Source organism: Gymnoscopelus microlampas, assembly GCF_963454915.1.
Source record: "Gymnoscopelus microlampas genome assembly, chromosome: 7".
In the NCBI taxonomy this organism is placed as follows: domain Eukaryota; kingdom Metazoa; phylum Chordata; class Actinopteri; order Myctophiformes; family Myctophidae; genus Gymnoscopelus; species Gymnoscopelus microlampas.
In genome coordinates this window covers 15,843,835-15,859,979 of record NC_139944.1, presented here as the reverse complement: position 1 = coordinate 15,859,979, position 16,145 = coordinate 15,843,835, and the positions used below count along the sequence as shown (strand labels likewise).

Here is a 16,145-nt window from a genome sequence, read left to right as displayed (position 1 = left end):
ACCCATTTACAATGAATGGTTATTTCATTACAAGCCTGCCCAACACATGTTGAATACTGTGTTATCATGCTGTAGCCCCTTAAATAAATTCTGATAAATCCTACCTGTGGATCCTAATATCACAGTATGGACTATAGCCTGTAGTCTTCTAGGCCAAATTATTTTCTTTATTTAAATAGTTTTCTTAATCAATTTACCTAAGAGGAGCATAACCTTTTCTACAACGTAAGTTAAGATACTTTATTTAATTCTGAAAGGTACACATTAAAAGTTTGGTTTGCCAAATCAAATGCCAAAAATAAAAACAATTAAAAATGAAGACATTTATGTACAATTAAGGAAGCTGTGACATTGCAACTTGGAATAAACTGGCTTACAAAAACACAAATGTTCATTAGCTGTTAGAAATAGCTGCACATTTCAAATGTATTTAAAATAGTATACACTGTACTTAAGTGACTATTTACCCTGTCATTTTCCACACTGGACAAGAGTATGCTAAATTGTAAACGCTCCCTCTAATTAAACCCTTGAGCTGGAGAAAAAAAAATCAATTTGGGAAAAGGTGTTGGGGGAAAATGTGTCGAAAGTGATTTTTATTTGGGGAAAGCCAATAATACACTGCTATTCTTGGGAAATAATTAGCAGATTTGACACACCTTCAATATCATGATATAATTATAATTTAGTGTGGTTGTCTCTCCTTTGGTTCACCTTTGGTTCGGCCCCATTAATAAAGTGGTCAGACTATTCAAATTGATATCAGATGCATTCCATGCATTCTAATGCAATGGGCCATAGCTTTGTTTCATATGGGTTGATGACTATAGTTACAAGGTATGTAGGCTGTAATTTAAAACATGTTAAACCCCCCCTTTTTACATTTAGTGACATGGTGAGGTCCCTACATCATATGGGGTTGGCTGCAGTTGGCTGCTTTAGATTAACCAGTCAAAATAACACTATCCTTTTTTAAGGTTCCAAATTGTTTAATATATTGATTTATACTGTATGTACAGCAAATTCAAAACCTTTGTTCATTTTCATTGAAAAATAAAAACTATTCACTAACTCCTAAAGTGTTACCTGGGAAGGCGTGTGTGTCAATCTGGAAGACTATCTAGCAAATTTACACAAACATATCACCAAGCATACTGCTTTTAAGTTTAAGGGGTTTTAATACTTTGAGTACTTTAATGTACTACACATGTGCCTTTCACCAAAAAAATAAAAATAGTGTTTTTTTCAACAGAAACGGAACTGAGTGAAAGGTTAAACATTGGCTATAAAATGGCAATGATTGACAGACCCCCAACAAGAGCTCAAACATGTCAGCATCTGATGAGTGAAAGTGTAATCCCTATTTATATGAGCTCAATAAGAAATGCAATGATTTTATCATCTAATATAAAACTCACTCACTATTTAATTTACAATTTTCACCTTGCGTTACCAGACTTCCACCACGAAGGAAAGCCTGGTATTTGTTATTAAATGGCCCGTGTGATCCGGTCTAGGCCACGCCTACTGAAAAAAAAGGGGAAAACCCCTGTGGTTCTGGGTGTGTGGGTTCCGGTTTTTCGGCGCCGCTTTGTTTTGGTTTCCCCTGTTAGCATTTCAATGCTAAATCAAGTATAACTACTAGTTTAGTCTCACCAGTCGCTACGAGTTGGAATAAAAGATGGATATACCAAACAAACTATTTCTACAAGCTAACTATGCAGCATAAAGGGTTTTATTGGGTAGGCCCTAAAATTAAAATGCCCTTGATCGCAGGGAATTATTTTGGGGTGATGCACAGGCAACCCTGGTTTCGGCGTGTGCGCGTTCCGGCCGCCTGTCCGGATCAGAAACCCGAAAATGGTACTGATCCCAGGCAAATTTTCACTTATACTGACATTTTGTTTTTCCTTCAAAGCAGCAAGCTGACTAATGACCCTCTCATTGAAATCAGCATGTTCCTGCTTCTGATGGTGAAGGTCGTGTTCATTTCATAATGGAATTTCAGGGTCTCACACCTGGTAGGCCAAAGGGTGGTCTTCTGGCCCATAGACTACTTGTTATGTAAGACATTTACAGTCATTCTTAAAGTATGTGAAAAAGTTGTTACGTTATGGTATTACATAATTACTCACATTGGTTGAACTATACTTCTAAGATTTGTATTAGTAATATTTGGTCCCATAGACACATTGTGAGTTTCTATGTATTTGGTTGCATGATGTGTTGCATGATTATGCATGCTCCTCATGGTATCACAACACCATCAAGGCCTTAAAAACAAGGCTTCAAACATCAATCAATCAATCAATCAATCAATCAATCAATCAATCAATCAATCAATCAATCAATCAATCAATCAATCAATCAATCAATCAATCAATCATAACTTCAACCTATATCCTAATTTTGCTCCCTCATGTTTGCTCAAAGTTAGGAACACAGTGATTAAAGTTTACCTCAAAACTACCTCTGACCTTAAGTACAATTTAAACCATATTTGTCAGTAAAGCTCACTGCTGTCCATTCTGCATGTGCTGCTGTCATTTGCATTTACAGTAAAACAAAAGTCTCTCTCTGCAGCCATGATCAATCAAGTCACTATAGAAACCTAATTTGCACATGATTGAACAGAAACTAGTGTAGTGACTGAGTGTAGTGTAGTGTCTGCTAAAACATCAACTTTCTGCTTTGCAACACAGCTTTGAGAATGAAGTCACAGTCACTTTCTCTGCAAAATAAATAATCAGCGTTGTGTATCTGAGCCAATAAGGCCCGGATACACCACATCAAAGCAAATATTAACATTAGCCTATATCAAAATGAACTGCAGAAGAACATTTGTATTTTAAATGCATCACATGGTTCATAGTTTGACAGTGCCAACTTCATGCTTGTGTCTTGCTCTGTTAAACACGTCTATATTTTTACATTCCAATGTCCTCCCCATTCACAGAGTGAGACAGATTATTATAACATGTATATCAGATGATGTTAACCTGGTATCACTTTGTAGCACTTGTTTTTTTCTTTTAAAAATGTACACTATGTTTGTTCACTGGGGTTCGTGTCATTAAGTCTGATCTAACACTTTGTAATCGCACTGGATTAATCTGCTAAATGCCGAAAATTCTAACTCTTAGGAAATCCTTAGCCGTAAAAAGTCCAAGCATATTTAAACACTCCTTACTCTATCAACAATACACGAAAACACAAAATTATTCTTGGAAATACTTTGCAGATTTTAGCTTTTTTTTACTTTTATCACAATTGCAGTCTGTAATCTGTTGACCTGAAAACACTAAACTCAAATATTAGCATGACATAGCATGATGTAAATGGGGTTTTGGCCCCATTAACAAAGTGGCCAGACTATTCAAATTGATATCAGATGCATTCCTTAATGAAATGGGCCATAGCTTAGTGATGAAACAGTCCAGAAACTGCATGAGAGATAATCACTCAGACTGTTGATGGGGGATTGTCCAGGTGTGAATGGACTCAGATGGGCAGAGACATATAAATTCCATCCAAAATCAATCACAGTCATACTGCTTCAGCAATGGAGACAAGCTCATGTTACCTGGAGAGAAGCTCTGCAACACCAGGCCTATCCACCACCAACAAACGAAAGGTAAGTGGAATTATCAATATTGTTGTAAATGTAATCTAGCTTTCTGTTTTCAAACTATATCCAGTTACATATAATCTACCACAGCTCTGTGCTAACAACCGTGCTTTTTTGAGTGGTGAGTTGATGTCAAGAAAGCGAGCTACACTAGTCTATAATTCTGTCACATTTGAAACCACCATAACATAACATGTTGTGCTGTGGACATCTTTCTGAGTAGTTCTGGAGAGAACAAGTCACTATATTGAACATTACCACATTTATTCAAGGCTAATCAACAAACACAACATTTTAAGTGAGCATTATAAACTTGGGTAATTCTATAAATTGCCATCTGCATCATACAGTGTAATTACTTTAGTTACAGTGTAAACCTTTGTAGTAACAGTGTACATAATGTAGGTGCTGGGATGTAAAGTTATGGAATAAGGGTGTAAATTTAAAAAAGAACTGTTGTAGAACAGAACAAGTGTAGTTATTATTATTTAACTACTGGGTCTATTCAATAATTACAGGTTACCGAATTAAGCTTTGTTTTGTTTCATGTTAGATGGAATGATGTGGTAGATTACACTATTGTGTTTGCTTTTAATCTAGATACAATGTCAAAACTCACTGGCTATACATCTTCTATTCATAATGTAGGCTACCGTGGTAAGAATGTACCCAACAACCAGAGTGACCCAGAGCAACAGAGAAAGCAACTTGCCTTCGCTATTGGCCCGGAGAAAGGATGAGGTAGCACAATTAACGGAAAGGATTCTGGCTTTGAATGACCAGATTGAAGAACAGACGGTGGTTGTGATAGAGGAAAAGAACAGACTGGAGCACATGGAGCCAGGAGAGAGACGGCTGGAGCAGATGGACAGGTTGCTGGAGGAGCTGGAGCAGAAAGAGAGACAGCTGGACCAACTGGACGTGTTGCTGGACCAACTGGAGGAGAGAGAGAGACAGTTGGAGGAGCTGGAGCAGAGAGACAGGCGGCTGAAGCAGAGAGAGAGACGGCTGAAGCAGAGAGAGAGACTGGAGCAGAGCGAGAGAGAGACGGCTGAAGCAGAGAGAGAGACTGGATCAGAGAGCGAGAGAGACGACTGAAGCAGTGGAAGAGACAGCTTGAGCAGAGCGTGCACAACACCAGCAGCATTTTCCTATACAGCATTTAGACAGAACTGCTAGAATTATCACCAAATCGCTTAGCATCCATCAGCCTCTTATGTAGTGGATGTGTGGATCACTACAGTGCTTTGTTGTTATATGCTATATGCAGCACTTGGAAGAGAAATACGTTGCTTGGTGTCTCAAAGCAAACTGGAACAATACCAGAGGAAAGATAAGCTTCCACAGAAGGGAATTAGCTATGAACTGTGTCATGATCAAGTTTCGTTGGCTCAACGAAACTCTGCACACACCAACCCCCCAAACTAACACACACTTACAGTATATATATACTTCTTTTTTTTTCATTGCATTTTTTGCATTGAGGGGGGTTTGACTGACTGTTTACCAAGTCATTCTTCATTCTGTATTCATTGCCTTTATTCAGGACATTGACTGGCCATTGCTTACCGTAATTTGTACCCGCTTTGAATTTCTTTTTAAATAAATATCTAGCAATTAAGTTGTGTCTGTCTTGGATTACTCAATGTCAACTCTTCCAGGGGGTGGTATCATGGACCACCGCAACTACCTTTTTACTGCTAGACTTTCGGTTGCATTGTATTGCATAGTACTTTAGACGTATAATGTTGTATCTTATAATAAACATTCATAAAAGGCTGTGTGTGTGTGTGTGTGTGTGTGTGTGTGTGTGTGTGTGTGTGTGTGTGTGTGTGTGTGTGTGTGTGTGTGTGTGTGTGTGTGTGTGTGTGTGTGTGTGTGTGTGTGTGTGTTTTATTGGAGTACTGTGTGTTCATGGTAATGCCATTCAACATGAAATACCCTTTGGAAAGTTTTTTTATAAACACTACAACTAGAAGTTATTCCTTCACCCCACTAGTTTCTGTTCATGTGTTTCCATATCAGTGATTTGATTAGCCAATCATAACTGGAGAGACTAAATAGAAACAAATAGAGTAATTAAGGGAGTATTTCACCCCTGGAAGAACTTGCAGTCACTCAATGTTAATAATATTTGTTGCAAAATGTGCACCCTATGGCCAGAAAAATATAGAAGTCTGTGTGTTTGACTGGTCCAGTCAAACCCCAGTTTGGAAATAAGGTGAGATAAAGAGACTATGAGTCAAATGACTCATAGTCTCTGAGGATATGGATACAAATCTAAAAATACAGATAAAACACAAAAAACACACCATGATCATGTTTATGGGTCCTATACCTAGATAAAAATAGGTCCAAAATGCCCCCAAATTTGACATGACGTATTAAGCTGTGCATCCCATTTTAAAAGATTTGGTGACTGGGACCTAAACAATAGAAGATTGTTTAGTGTTTTCAAAATCATTCAAAACCTTCAATTGTCAGAGGTGTTACCTGGGAAGGTGTGTGTCATTCTGGAACACCACAGTTAGATGTGAAAAAAAGTGACACGTTTTGGATATGAGCAACTCTAATATCACCAAGCATATCCACAGTATTGCTTTTAAGTTTAGGGGGTTTTAACCACTGCCTAGTGGTGATTTTTTAACTGGGGGATGCTATTTTTAACAACGTCACATGCAAATGCGCACAGACACACTCCGACCAGCATTAGCATATGAAATATGAATTTTATTTTGATGTTTCATTCATTTTAGTTCGGTTTATGTGTGTAGAAGTAGTTTTAGTTCGTTTTTGTTAGTTTTGTATTGATTTTTTCTTTGTAACTTTCCCAAAGAATGCCTTAATTTATAGCACCTATAGCACCGAAGATGCATATGCTATTAACCTGTGAAACAAAGTTGGACACTGATAAGATTAAACTATCCTCCTGACTATATCTTGTGAAACGAGTTTGATCTTTCATTCCACTGCCCTTGCTAAACAATGCATTTGAATGGGGAGACCAGACAGGGCTGCACATCTGATGGGGTGTGAAGTGTGTGTGGCTATTGTTTTCCCATAGCCTACCAACTAATCTACAGACACTATACTAGCTACCACACCTGACCTACTGTTATGCAAAATACGAATCGAGTTCAATGCATTCAAGTACATGTATGTGTGTGTGCTCCTGCTCAAAAGACTGGTGGGACGGCGTAGTACCGAATGCAATGACCAATCCAACACTGGTTGCAGTCTGATTCGCTGTGGACGGACAAGGATGGACAGACTAAGCAAGAAAAAACAAGAAAAAGTGCTCATCCAGGTCAGGTTATTGTGGGCCAGCAATGTTTGGAATTCGCCAATCATGGAATATGAAAAATCTGACGGATCTGTCTTGATCACTTTGCTATAGAGATAACGTGTACAGATTTGCGTGATGTTTTTGGACACCATCTGGTGGCGCTGTAACCAGAGGGCCAGAGGCTCTGGTCACTTGGTTATCAACCATGTTCATGTCATTGACCCGCAAATTGACATGACGTATTAAGCTGTGCACCCCATTTTAAAAGATTTGGTGACTGGGACCTAAATAATAGAAGATTGTTTGGTGTTTTCAAAATAATTCAAAACCTTCAATTTTCAGAGGTGTTACCTGGGAAGGTGTGTGTCATTCTGGAACACCACAGTTAGATGTGAAAAAAAAAGTGACACGTTTTGGATATGAGCAACTCCAACACAATATCACCAAGCATATCCACAATATTGCTTTTAAGTTTAGCGTTTTTTAACCATTGGTGTAGTGGTGATTTTTTAACTGAGGGGATGCTATTTTTAACGACGTCACATGCACACTCGCGCAAATGCGCACAGACACACTCTGACCAGCATTAGCATATGAAATATTCATTTTATTTTGACGTTTCATTAATTTTAGTTCGGTTTATGTGTGTAGAAGTAGTTTTAGTTAGTTTTTGTTAGTTTCGTATTGTTTTTTTCCTTTGTAACTTTCCCAAAGAATACCTTCATTTATAGCACCTATAGCACCGAAGATGCATATGCTATTAACCTGTGATTGTGGAAAAACAAAAACAAAGTTGGACACTGATAAGATTAAGCTATCCTCCTGACTATATCTTGTGAAACGAGTTTGATATTTCACTCCACTGCCCTTGCTAAACCAATGCATTTGAATGGAGAGACCAGACAGGGCTGCACATCTGATGGGGTGTGAAGTGTGTGTGGCTATTGTTTTCGGGTGCAGTACGTTAGTCCGACAGCGCATTCCTCCGACAGCGCAGTGCTCCGACATTAAACAGTAAACCCGAACCAAACCCGCACCCTAACCCTAACCGCACGCGGATGCCACATAGTCGGAGAAAAGGTCTGTCGGATTAACGCATGCCTCCCATTGTTTTCCCATAGTCTACCAACTAATCTACAGACACTATACTAGCTACCACACCTGACCTACTGTTATGCAAAGTACGAATCGAGTTGAATGCATTCACGTACATGTGTGTGTGTGCTCCTGCTCAAAAGACTGGTGGGACGGCGTGGTACCGAATGCAATGACCAATCCAACACTGGTTTCAGTCTGATTCGCTGTGGACGGACAAGGATGGACAGATTAAGCAAGAAAAAACAAGAAAAAGTGCCCATCCAGGTCAGGTTATTATGGGCCAGCAATGTTTGGAATTCGCCAATCATGGAATATGAAAAATCTGACGGATCTGTCTTGATCACTTTGCTATAGAGATAATGTGTACAGATTTGCGTGATGTTTGGACACCATCTGGTGGCGCTGTAACCAGAGGGCCAGAGGCTCTGGTCACTTGGGGGTCAAATGACTTCAAGTGACATAAAAAAAAAACAGTTACTTTTGTTTTGTTTGGCAAAAATCGGCCTGCTGGTGGCGCTATAACAGGCCAATGTGAAAAGGGTGGCAATTCTTCCTCAACGTAGTGGGAATGTACGTGCAAAGTTTCACTGCAACTGGACGGCACTTTCATAATTTGGCATTTTGTTCAAAACGGGCCAGTCCTGCAAGATGTCAATCTTAGCCAATCAGGATGGAATATGAAATATCGGACAGATCCGTCTTGATCACATGACCATAGAGATCATGTGTACCGATTTGAGTGATATTTGAATAAAATCTGAAGGAGTAATATAAAAAAAAAAGTTTTACATAAGTCGGCCACCTGGTGGCGCTATAAAAGGCAGTTGTGGAAAATGCAGGACAGAGGTTTTTCTTTGGCCTCTAGGGAGTGTGTGTGCAAAGTTTCACGCCGATCGGTCCAGTTGTAGGTAAAAACACTCGGCCTGTTATAGTGCCACCATGAGTACCTCCTGGTGGTGCTATAACAGGCCGATCTGAAAAATCTGGGGCAGAGGTTCTGCTCTGGCATCCAGAGAGTGTGCTTGCAGTTTCGCTGCGATCGGCCCAACGGTGCTGGAGATTAGCTGCTCACAGACACACGGACACACGGACACACTCGCAATTTTCAGCTTTTTGTTGGGCTTATATACCTTTGGTGAGCAGAAGTGATATGTTCAAACTGCCAATCCACAGCAAATTCCTTCCCCCTCCCCACATTTCTTTCCATAACTGTTAATCCACAACACCAACAAACCACCCATCCCTTCCTTCCTCTGGTGGATACTACTGCTGCTATCGGTCCAGATCATTGGTGGTGCTGCCTGAGTCTTGAGGGGCTTCAGAGAAGCATTCCGCTGTGCTGAAAAAGGCCTCGAACATCTCATCACCAATGCAGAAAGCCAAACCAACAGTAGCTCAGGTTGTTTATTGTGGTTGGTAAAGCCAGTCACCAATAATTTAGGCTTTTTCCTTATAAAAATGCTCACCTTTGTAGAATAGTGGTTCTCAACCTTTTTTATTTCAAAGACCCCCAGTTTGGTATACATTAGGCCACGGACCCCTACAACTCTGATTGTACAAAGTTCGGGGTCCATTTGGTTCCTAACTATCAATTTAGCTGGGGAGGCCCTGGAACCCCTTCAAGGACCACTGGGATGCTGTAGAACCCCCTCAAGAACCCTTGGGGGTCCCTGTACCTCACATTGAGAACCACTGTAGAGCATCTTTTTCTTCATGCGCTGCTCTTATTTTGAGATTTCCCACAACACAATACCTTTCGTACTTATTGGGAGATTTTGTTGTCTGACGCCCTCATCATAAGAAAACAAAACAACATCAAATTAACTAGGTCTCTATAGTTCCATCATCAAGGTTCTGCTCTAAAAGGATGTTTGCAGCCATGTTCTCATTCTTCTCACAAGCAAAGTAGGCTGATATAACCTCACTCTCTGGAAATCCTAGGGCTTTTAACCTCTCAATGGCATCTTTCTCCTGAGATGTTTGCTGACCAGGTAGTTCAGCCGGCATTCGTCTTACTCGAAGGTCAGCCTGTCCTGTACAGTGTTCCCCCCTGCCTGGGAGGCCTGTGAACAGATACTCCGCAGCTCTGTCTGGGTTGTTGTAGCTGGCTCTGAGAGCCTCCAACACCTTTTCTCTCCCATATCCCATCGACATCAGCTCTACCACTAGATTTTCATGAGACTGGCCGATCACCACAGCTGAAATAGCATCATCTAATAAAGTTGTCTTTCTTTCAGTTTCATAAGAGGTGGTATTGTTAATGGTTGAAGTTGGGGCAGAAATTGTGGGTGGTATCTCCTCTACTGCCATGTCCTCTTTAGGTGCTCCCTCTTCTTCTGATGGGGTGTCAGGGACCAATACTGCTGAGATAGCTGGGGCTGTGGGAGCTGTAGTTACAGTAGCTGAGGCAGCAGAAGTCTGGGCAGCTGTTGGGGTTGGTTTAGAATTTGCCATCATGACGATAACAAAGTTATTCTCATGTATTTTGTACTCTTTGAGAGCTGTGTCATCACTCAGTACTGTATCTGCATACATCAGTTTCTGTCCATCAGCTGGAAAAATGTCCTTCCCTTTCTCATTTTCAATCTTTTCTTTCAGCGTCTTCACGGTCTCCTCTAAATCGATGTCTATTTTAAACTGCATGTTTTCAAGCGTTTTCAAGGTAATATGCATTTTGCACCCTGTTTTTTTCACCTGGCCTCAGTAAAACTCTGTGGAGTGTAACTCTCAAATGTCATAAGCTGAAAGAAAACAGATATAGTGATTGTTTTGGACTTATATGGGCTACAGATCTGACTTGTCATAACTTATTGATGACATACGTATGCCTCCCATATATAGTTCTTTGCTCTAGCTGCACGAGCAAAGCACCATATACAGTACTGTATGGGAAGGACTCCTGGACTCAAATCACGAGCGATCCGACCCCAGTATAACTACATTTTGGCATTTTGGGCACAAACAGATGGACAAACGCCTCAAGCTACGGAGAGTACCCTGTGCAGTACATAGAGTTATATTTTCTCTGGAGTGGGGACTGGAAATCCCCCGCCATTCATTTCAATGAAGTTTCTCACGCAGCACATACTCCCTCCTTCCGGGTTTGGGCACGCTGTTTTGATGACATCATCACATTTTTCCTTATATTATATTACTTACATTAAGAAACTTGATTAGGGCTTTTCTGTAGCTACTGAGGGAAAACACATACAAAACCTGCTTATCATACAGATATTGGCTACCTACCTCACTTCCTAGTTGAATTATGGTGGATGAGAATGAGACAGCACTGATGCCGGAGAAAGATGTAGAAGACCACGGACACTGCAGTGACTTTGAGAATGATGAGCACCACTTTTGTGATGGTGACATGGGTCTGGGGGGTGACATTGGGGCCAAGAAGAAAAAGAAACAGAAGAAGTCTGGAGCCATGGAAGCAACACAGGACCCCCTTGCCAAGGTAAGCTCATTGCCAGCTGATAAGTTGCAGGAGATCAAGAAGGTCATAGAACTTCTCAAAACCAAGGAGGAGGCAAGGCAGAGAAGTTACCAGTTCTGGGACACACAGCCTGTGCCTAAGCTAGGGGAGATGGTGAAATCACATGGCTCCATTGAGCCCAGCAAAAACATTCGTGAGGAGCCCTACAGCCTTCCACAGGGCTTTTGCTGGGATGCACTTGACTTGGGCAACCCTTCTGTGCTCACAGAGCTTTACACTCTTCTCAATGAGAACTATGTGGAGAATGATGACAACAGTATCCGATTTGACTACTCGCCTGAGTTCCTGCTCTGGGCCCTGCGCCCCCCTGGTTGGGTGCCACAGTGGCATTGTGGGGTGAGGGTCAACTCTAACCAGAAGCTTGTGGGTTTCATCAGTGCCATCCCTGCCAACATTCGCATCTATGGCATAGAAAAGAAAATGGTCGAGATCAACTTCCTTTGTGTCCACAAAAAGCTTCGCAGCAAACGAGTTTCCCCGGTTCTAATCAGAGAGATCACCAGACGGGTCAACCTGCATGGCATCTTTCAGGCTGTTTACACCGCCGGAGTGGTGTTGCCTACACCTGTGGGCACATGCAGGTACTGGCATCGCTCTTTGGACCCCAAAAAGCTGATTGATGTGAAATTCTCGCACCTGAGCCAGAACATGACACTGCAGCGCACCGTGAGGTTGTACCGTCTGCCTGAGGCCCCCAAGACAGCCGGGCTGCGGCCGATGACAACGAGCGATGTGCCGGCGGTACATCGCTTACTCAGTGAATACCTGAGCCTGTTCCACCTGGCGCCCGTCATGAGCCAGGAAGAGGTGGAGCACTGGCTGCTTCCCCAGGAAAACATTATTGACACGTACCTGGTGGAGACTGGTGGCAAGGTGACGGACTTCCTGAGCTTCTACACGCTGCCCTCCACCATTATGAACCACCCCGTGCATCGCAGTCTGAAGGCCGCCTACTCATTCTACAACGTGCACACCACCACCCCCCTGGTGGACCTGATGTCCGATGCCCTCGTCCTGGCCAAGTCAAAAGAATTTGACGTCTTCAACGCGCTGGACCTTATGGAAAACAAGACTTTCTTGGAGGAGCTTAAGTTTGGCATGGGAGATGGGAATCTACAGTATTATCTGTACAATTGGAAGTGTCCCAGCATGGAATCAGGAAAGGTTGGTTTGGTACTTCAGTGATGTGCCTTTTTATGACCAAACAAGAGTCACCATGTATAGACTCTTTTTTTTTTAGGACCCCCAGGTTGATATGTACCCCCATAGCAGACCCTTACAGGTCCATTTGGTTCCATGTGTACACTTGGAGTTACAGACCCGTAAGTGTACATTTGGTTCCTATCAATGATTTCCTGGGATCCCCCAAGGACCCCACGTCGAGCCACTGGGCCAGGAGACCCATACCAACTCACTGACCACCTGACAGATGGCCCTAAGCTCTCATGCCCTGCACCCTCACAGACTTAAGTGACGTCAGCCATAGTGCTTAAGGGTGAGAGACTGCAAGGGCTCTAAAAGGAAAGGGACTTTGAAGTCCTTCATTCATGACAATTTACATCATTTTTAAAACTCTTCCTGTTCTTATTACAGTCAGTGCTAAAGGCTGTGATTGTTTAGATTGTTCAGTGTTTAGATTAGGTATTGTAATATTGATTCATTTTAAATTGTATTTCCATATATCTCCATTCTGTCTGCTTTCGAGAGCGGTGAGAAATCGCTATTGTTTGTTAACATTAACCGCGATGCATGTCTATTTTGCATTCTTAATTATTGCCGTTTGGAGGATTCCCCTGGTAACGATATGAACTGTGGGTAATTCCCTTAGCCAAAGTCTACATTGATTGTGACTTACAGAAAGGGTGCATAAAGGGCTCCGCCTCACTGACTTAACCATTTCAAATGGGACAGCCAGTGAGTCTGCAAGGGAGGACATTAGAATTGGACCACCACCCACTTTTACTTTTTGACCAGCTGAACTACCCCTGCCAGGCAGGGAGTGGCACTCTTTCTCCTCCTTCCATCACATGGACCATTGTACTGGACATCCTGTCAACATCTGAAAGCTGTCTCTCAAAATTGCAGTGAGTATCGCCAAGTCCGAGAGAGTGATGCGCAGAGTGGGAAGTCGGTCGGTTCAGCGGATCCCCCAAAAATATCTATGAACGCAAATCCCCATATATGGAGTGCCCTGATGTCATCAATATGACGCCATTGTACTGACGTCATCGACTGGCCTAGACTCCATATTTGGGCATGCCTGGAACAGATTTCCATATATGGGCATAAAAGGGACACAGACAACGGGTACTCTGACATGGGTACAACAGATATTACCCGGGTGGGCATGCATTTCCAACTTGCATTGTTCCTGACTTGCATCATTCTCAAGTAGGCCGGTGCCTGGCGGGAACTGTTCTAGAATGTTGAAATGCTGGAAATTCATTATTTATCAACACATCGACATTAGAGCCTCACATCTTATCTTATTCTTGTGTTCAATAAGTGTTGGAACTTTTTGAGTGGTGCCAACCACACCTATATCTGACTTTGTCCGTGTGTCCGTATGTATGTATGTCTGTCCAATAAACAAACATTGATGACAACATCAATACCAATACAGGGCTCATCAAAGGCACCACTCTCTTCACACAGGGTGTGATTTTTTATAATTATTATGAATATTGTTTTCTTTTTCTTTCCTTTTTTTGCAATGGAAAAACTGTCATCCTTATATTTTACAGACAAAGGCATATCCAAAAATATTTTTAAAAACAAAGATAACAGAAATGTGTGCTTCTCGGAGCACAGGTCTCCGCCAGGCTGGGTTGCCCCTACCCAAGGCCCACAAACTTTGGAAGGCAGCCGATTGGATCTAAAAAAAAAATCGGACTGAAACGTCTTGATCACATGACCCCTGAGATAGTGGCCCGCCCCTCATTTATCAACGTGGTCTAGACCAAATAATGGGCGTACGGCGAGATCACCACAATTTTCGGCATTTATCAATCTATTGTGACTTTGACTTCAGCGTACGGCCCGCTCAGATCTCACGTCAGGTCTGAGGGTGTGTAGACTTTGGCTACACGTCTGACAGGCATCTGGCCACATGTATCCACTCCAAAATGTATATCTAACACACTAACAAATAATCCCTGTGAAAATATAACATTATAAACTCATTTAAACAAACTGCTTTAACAGTCATTCAGATAAGATTGCAGATCTGGCTGTATTGGCTATTTGAAAATAGCAGATCTACAAGCTCACAACGCGCCTCATCGCGACACGTTGTGAGCTTGTAGTTCTGCTATTTTCAAGATATACGAGCGCTTATGCAAGAGCATTTTCGGGAGTCGGGACCAGTGCGGCGGCGCAGCTGTAATCTTTTCATGGACAGTGAGGTCCCCCAAACCTATATACAGTAGCGTGTCCTATGGAGTTATGTACAACCTGGGTTAAGCACCGGAGATTTAACCCTCCCAATACACACCAACCTTCATCCATTAATGTTTATATGCATTCATTCATCAATCACTCCATAAACGTGGCGGCACGGGACTGACTGCAGCCCGAGTCTCACAGGGAATACATGACTGCTTTATTTTAGTGTAACTCGAACACGCACTGCTCGGTATGGGTTAAATAAATTAATATACAAACGTATTCCATTCATGGCGATTTCATTGGTGTCATTCATGTAGGCTACCAGCCTACTTGACAAAGATTGTACCGTTACGGAATACATGAAAGACACAGTTGGGCTTGCAACAAGTAGGTGTGTGTGTGTGTGTGTGTGTGTGTGTGTGTGTGTGTGTGTGTGTGTGTGTGTGTGTGTGTGTGTGTGTGTGTGTGTGTGTGTGTGTGTGTGTGTGTGTGTGTGTGTGTGTGTGTGTGTGTGTGTGTGTGTGTGTGTGTGTGTGTGTGTGTGTGTGTGTGTGTGTGTGTGTGTGTGTGTGTGTGTGTGTGACTTGACAGGCAACGAGGCGGGCTGACAACATAACACAAAGTTAGATTTAGACACATAGAGATTTTTCTTATAATAAAAGTGAAATGACACACAAACCATCAACATTCCATGTAAACATTAATGCTAAGCAACTCACCTGAATAATCCACTCATTTGGAAAGAAAATGCAACCAGTTTGTTGTGAAGATAATTCCATTTCTCTTTCAACTCTCACAGATGTGGTTAGTGGCCTAGTTTTAACTCCCTGACAACACTGACAACTCTGCTGTACTTCTACTACATAAAGGACTTTGTTTGTTTGTATCAAACTCTGTCTCTGCAGGTGAGGGGGGGGGGGAGGGGCGGGGAAAACAGAGGATTTAAAGTGCCCACGCCTGAAGCTGCTTCTAGTCTAGGGAGTGTCTGACACTAACTGAATTTGTGTCTGCTTCCAGGGAGTATCTGACGTTAATATTTTGTGTCTTAATTAGTTGTTTTTATATTTTTGACCTTTTTAGGCTGTCCTTTTGGATGTTGCCGCAGAGTGTTAAGTAATAAATAACAGCAAAGAGGAAGTCTTAATTGAACAAAGTGTGTTAAATTTTGCGTGTTCAAAAATAAATTCTAAAGATAATTCAGTCTAAGGTAAATAAGAAAATAAACCATAATATATACCATAAAGTAT

General features: G+C 41.8%; 2 protein-coding genes across 2 annotated transcripts; one reads left to right on the top strand and one right to left on the bottom strand.

Moving 5' to 3' along the window:
* Positions 1–9,836: 9,836 nt before the first annotated feature.
* Positions 9,837–10,685, bottom strand: LOC311048466 (UV excision repair protein RAD23 homolog A-like; the record flags this gene model as incomplete). The annotated part of the gene is made up of 1 exon (XM_084061726.1): positions 9,837–10,685. The coding sequence occupies one exon, from the start codon at positions 10,683–10,685 to the stop codon at positions 9,837–9,839; it is 849 nt and encodes a 282-aa protein (XP_083917852.1).
* Positions 10,686–11,277: 592 nt separating this feature from the next.
* LOC311048464 (glycylpeptide N-tetradecanoyltransferase 1-like) lies at positions 11,278–12,696 on the top strand (the record flags this gene model as incomplete). The annotated part of the gene is made up of 1 exon (XM_084061722.1): positions 11,278–12,696. One exon carries the CDS (start codon positions 11,278–11,280, stop codon positions 12,694–12,696), a length of 1,419 nt encoding a protein of 472 aa, XP_083917848.1.
* Between the last annotated feature and the right edge of the window lie 3,449 nt (positions 12,697–16,145).